The 5,294-nt window shown below is 43.1% G+C and overlaps 1 protein-coding gene across 1 annotated transcript in view; it reads left to right on the top strand.

The window, feature by feature from the left end:
* LOC114611050 (coiled-coil domain-containing protein 28A) overlaps positions 1 to 1,659 on the top strand; it is a 15,951-nt gene extending 14,292 nt beyond the window's left edge. Inside the window, exon 6 of the mRNA XM_028755719.1 lies at positions 1,126 to 1,659. Coding sequence (XP_028611552.1) covers positions 1,126 to 1,180 — 55 coding nt within the window. The 3' untranslated portion in view covers positions 1,181 to 1,659. The remainder of the gene's footprint in view (positions 1 to 1,125) is intronic.
* Positions 1,660 to 5,294: the final 3,635 nt, after the last annotated feature.

Below are 5,294 nucleotides of genomic sequence, written 5' to 3'. Positions count from 1 at the left end.
TCTCTCTCTCTCTCTCTCTCTCTCTCTCTCTCTCTCTCTCTCTCTCTTCTCTCTCCCTCTCTCCCTCTCTCCCTCTCTCCCTCTTTCCCTCTATTACAATCCAGCCATCCAGCCATTGTCCCCCGGCCTCAAGTCTCCAGAGGGTTATGTGTGTCATCTCTCACTGAGGCCAGACCAGGCAGTCTTCTGCTCTACATGTGTCGGGGGCCTTGGACCAGCTCCTGTATGATGCCTGATTGGTAGCTCAGTGTCTGGGAGCTCCCTGGGGTTTGGATTAGTTGAGACTGCTGGTTTCCTATGGGGTTGCCCTCCCCTTCAGCTTCTTTTACCGTACTTTACTGTCCAGTGATTTTTTCCCCATGTGTTAAATCTCAAGCCTCCCAACTAGACAGTGCTTTGGATGGCCATGCCTCTGTCTGGCTGTCTGGCTGTCTGGCTGTCTGGCTGTCTGGCTGTCTGGCTGTCTGGCTGTCTGGCTGTCTGGCTGTCTGGCTGTACTGCTGATGTGCAGTTGTCCTTAGACTACTCAGATCACTGTGTGAATAGGACCTTGAAAGGTGCCAACGGCTGAACAGTTTAGGACTAAGAGGAAAATGAAAGGGATGATTAAGATTATAGAAAAGATTTTAGAGTTGTGATCATCGCTTCATGTTTGAGATTCAAAAAGAAATTGTTTTGCCGAACATGGCAAAATAGCATCTTTAAGGGGTTGTAATCCGATTAGTCTTTTAATGTTTTCCTTCCACTGCTTCCTTGTCACAGAAATGATTTTTGCTGTATTAAAAATAAGTCTGGACAGACCCGATGCTACAATCTATTACAATCCTATAACCCCAGAACTGGAGGCTGAGGCAGGAGGATTTATAATTTGAGACTATATAACTAGATCCTAAATAAATGTTTTTAAGCTTCAAATTATACACATGGCATAATTCTCTACAGTGAGCTCCTGTCCAAACATGTTGGTGACACCATAGCTTTCCCTAAGCCTCTCCAGATCGCCCTCTGTTCTTCCCTCTTTCACTTACCCCATTTCTTTTGTTTCCTGGTTACTAAGTGTAAATTGCTGAAATTTACAAGAAGTCCTTGCTTTAAAATGAAAATCTTCTTAACTGATGACTCCAGACAGAAACTGCATTTGGCAGATGCACAGGACGTTCCCAATGCGTCCAGCAGCTAAAGCGGTCTGCAGCCTGCTCTGCAGGATGTGCAGAGGAGCAGCAGCCGTTATGTTTCCAGCTGAGTCCAGTAGCAGAATCATCTTCCACAACAAACTCTGAGTCATGAAATGCAAGTGCAGTGATCATGTTCACACGCCGCTTCAGTCTATGCGCTGCTGTAATCCACCACTGGGGAGCTCTCCCCAGGAAGTGGGATACAGAGTTGTGCTGCTGTGCTTGCTTCTGTTGCCTTAAGGGTTATACTTGAAATGCATTGTGCTAAACATTCAGTCAGGCTAAAGGATTTGTCCTTGCCATCACTCACTGGCTCAGCGCCGGTCGTATGTTGGTGGTGCACAGGTGTCCTGTGGTGGTCCAGCTTCTGTTTATGTCAGACAATCAGTACACACCGAGGTGTGTTTCCCAATGGCCAGTGACAAATGTTTAATAAGTACTTGTGAGATTTGCTATTTTTAATAAAGTGATTGTTTTAAATGATTGTCTTTGTTGTCTCTTTGGAAGACCTAGTAGTCCTCAATCTGGAAACAAGGGTTCAGTCCTCCAAAGCAAACTGTGTGAATAAAATATGAGGATTTTTGTACCATCTCTGTGAATTCCATACCTTCCACATATTTAATGAAAGTCCATAGCTTTAAAGGCAGCCCTTGACTTGGAGCCCCATCCTTCCCATTAGCCTTCCACTGTGCATTTACTCAGGTTGAGTTCAGCTTTCAATTTCAGTGGAACCCATAAGGAATTACCAGCAGGTAGTGGTGTCATGAGGAGTAATAGAAGCACATAGCGTAACAAAAGATGTGTAGCACACAGCTGCTGCTGGGGAAGCTCAGCAGATACGCTTTTCTCCTTGCTTTCTTTGTTTCAGAGATGAGAATCACACCAATGACTCACGAATGCTAAGCAAACACTATCACTGAACCACACCAGCCACCTTTTTAAAGAGTTTTTTTTTTTTAATTCTTGGGGCAATTTTATGTGTATACAATGTGTCTTGATCAAAGTACCCCCCACAATTCCCTCCTTCCATTCCTCCTGAACTCTAGTTCTTCCCCTCCCACCTTCATGTCCTGTTTTATTTTTATAATTCACTGGGTCCGCTTATGTGTGCCTGGATGTGGAGCCATCCATGGTCAGCCTCCAAGTAGCCACACCCCCAAAGAATGATGACTCCTACTCCCCCAAGAACCATCACTTGTGAATAACTCTGCAGTTAGGAGTGATGTCTTACTCGCTACTCTCTAATCCATGGGGGGGGAGGGTTGACTGGTTTGATCTTGTATAGGTAGCCATAGTGCTGTGAGCTTAGTGCAATGCCCATGTCATGTCTGGAAAACAGCATCTCACAGCAGTCTTTCCATACTCTGGCTTTTACATTCTTTCTGCTTCTCTTTTCAGGATGGTTCCTGACCCTCAGGGGAGTTGATATAAATGACTTATTTAGGCTGAGTACTCGAGACAGTCACTTAACTCTCAACACTTTAATCGGTTATGATATTGCTGGCACTGAACCTTCTCTGACCAGGGTTAACAACAGTATCCATGTATATAGTATTTAGAAAGTAATTGGCAATAGTAGGTATGCCCCTATTATGACATCTCCAGCCATGAGCTTTTTACCAGGTTTATAGTACCAGACATGAATTCCCTGCTTTGGAGCAGGCTTCAGATCCAAGCCAAAAGCAGTCGGTTACCTCATAACAGTCATGCAGTTATTACACCAGTGGGCACATCCTGCTTGTCAGGGTAGTATCATAGCATAGTATGTAGGACTCACCACTGGGTAAGTCTGTAAACTTTTCTATAGCACTGTAAAAACTAGATAGTTTCCAGGTCAATTCCAATCTGATTTCTCTTTGTGTTCATCAATAGGGTCCTACCTTTTAGCTATGGTGAGCAACTAAAAACAATGATAATAACGAGTTATTTGGGATCCCTCTGGGTCTTTTCTGACCAGTAACTCATAGGGAGGTATCCCATACACGACACTGAGATTTTCATGTAAAAAACCCTGTATTCTGGGAGAACATTGTCTACTCATTAAAGATGCCACTGTTCAAACTCCTTTTCAAACTATTTTTAAATAACTCTACAAAGCATAAGACCTTTTCATACATTCTTGGTTGTGTTTAATGCCAACCCCCACACATACCACAACCCTCATTCCTGCTTAACCACATTCTAATTACACTCCCCCCCAACACACACACTTCCATATCACATTTGCTCTGTGTTCAGCCCCTTAAGACCTCTCAACTCCTATATGGCTGTTTCTAGTCTCTAACCTCAAATAAAACATACACATCTAGAATTCTGAAGCTAGGATCCACACATGAGAGTCATATAGTGCTCTGGGACTGGGTTACCTCAATATCCTATTCTTCAGTTCCATCCACTTGCCAGAAAAATATCGGGATTTCCTTTTCTTAACATCTACATAAACTGCCATCGTGTGTGTCTAGGCTAATTCCATTTCCTAGTTGATGTCAGTAGAGTAGAAGGAACACCTGTGGTAGACTATAGAATCCTTTGGGTGGTAAAACTGGGTCATACAATAGTTATAATTTTAGCCTTTGGAGACACCTCCATGTGGATTTCCATAGTGGCTGCACCAATTTACATTCCCACCAACTGTGGATAACGATTCCCCTTCCCTGATACACTCCTTAGCATTTATAGGCCTGATGATAGCCATTCTGACATAAGATAGAATATCAATTTTAATTTTCCTTGATGCCTAGCCACTCTTATAGATGTTGCAAAATCATTATATTTTATTGAGTTACAGATGTTCTCCTAAAGCCTACTGTGAGAACAAGCTATTTTAACTTAGTTGTGTCTCTGTTCAGGCTTCATGCTTGGATCTTCTTTAGCCTCACTATTCGTAGTATTTTTAACTTTCCCATACTTCCAGTATTGGGAATTCTTTCCATGTTAAGTACAAAAGAAGTAGGAAGAGGGAGGCTTCACAATCAACCTGTTCAGGCGTTTTGACAAAAGCAATTAGAAACATATTGATGTTACATCTTTCTAACTCTTCTATAAAATACTGTTTAAATAAAACTTCCAAAATTTCTGAGGATTTGCTAAAGATGAACATGAGAAAGGGTAAGAAATGTTACCTTTCCCATCTTAGGACTTAAAAAATGCTGGCTTATGTAAAGCTAAGCAAAATTTGACAGACAGCAACATTGCATTTGTCACCTCTTCCCAGAGACTTACAAGACAGACCCTCGAGTTCCAGCAGCAACTGTAAAAGAAACCCACCTACAATTTGAGAAAACCTAGGGAAGGTAACAACGGGGTGTATGAGTCTTCTGCAGCAAAGACAGAGATTGGCTACTGGAGCATAACACTGAGCAAGGGACACAGGACCTGTGGGGCGTGGTGGCAGTGTGTGTTGTCTTCCCTATGGATATGGGGGAGCCATTGCCCCACCTACCTCGCCAGGCTGAGAGCTGGAGAACTGCCTTCATTTCCTTCACAGTGCGGAGAGGAGACTGCTGCCCGGCCACCAGCCACCGTGCTCAGCCCTTGGCCCCTCTGGGAGGTAAAGACCTTGTCTACTTGGAGATGTCTTTTCCTTGGGGCTTCTGGAAAAACCTTGAGCAGCACTCTATAGCCTTGGAGATCTCTTTCAGAGTCAGGTTTGAGTTGGGTGGTGGCAACTTCTCTCTCTCCTCCAAAGAACTCCAGAGTGGTCCAGCACTTTGGAAAATACTAATATTTCACACGATGACCCCAGATTGGCTCATACCAGCTATACCACCACCCCTGTCTTCTGCCGCCTAACCCCCACCATATATATATAATCAATGGTGCTTTAGTGCACAGATTTCCTCATGACATCCCATCACTTCATTACCTATTATTTCTTGCATATTTGATATAAATATACACACTAGCTTGTATTCACATTAAATTAGGCCTCAGATGTGGGTAAATTGTGCATGATTGTGTTTCTTTTCCATTTTTTCACATCTTTGTGTGCTGCAGTTCTTTACAGGAGTCTGTATACAACCTCTTTACAAGATGCTTTTGAAGGAACTGCATTTCAGACACTAACTGAAGCACTTCCCAGTTTACATTCATGAGCTGAAAATGTGCCAAATGCATTCA

This window comes from Grammomys surdaster, unplaced genomic scaffold, assembly GCF_004785775.1.
Source record: "Grammomys surdaster isolate TR1022 unplaced genomic scaffold, NIH_TR_1.0 126076, whole genome shotgun sequence".
Classification (NCBI taxonomy): domain Eukaryota; kingdom Metazoa; phylum Chordata; class Mammalia; order Rodentia; family Muridae; genus Grammomys; species Grammomys surdaster.
Note: the sequence above shows the minus strand (reverse complement) of the source record. Positions and strands in the feature narration are given on the sequence as shown.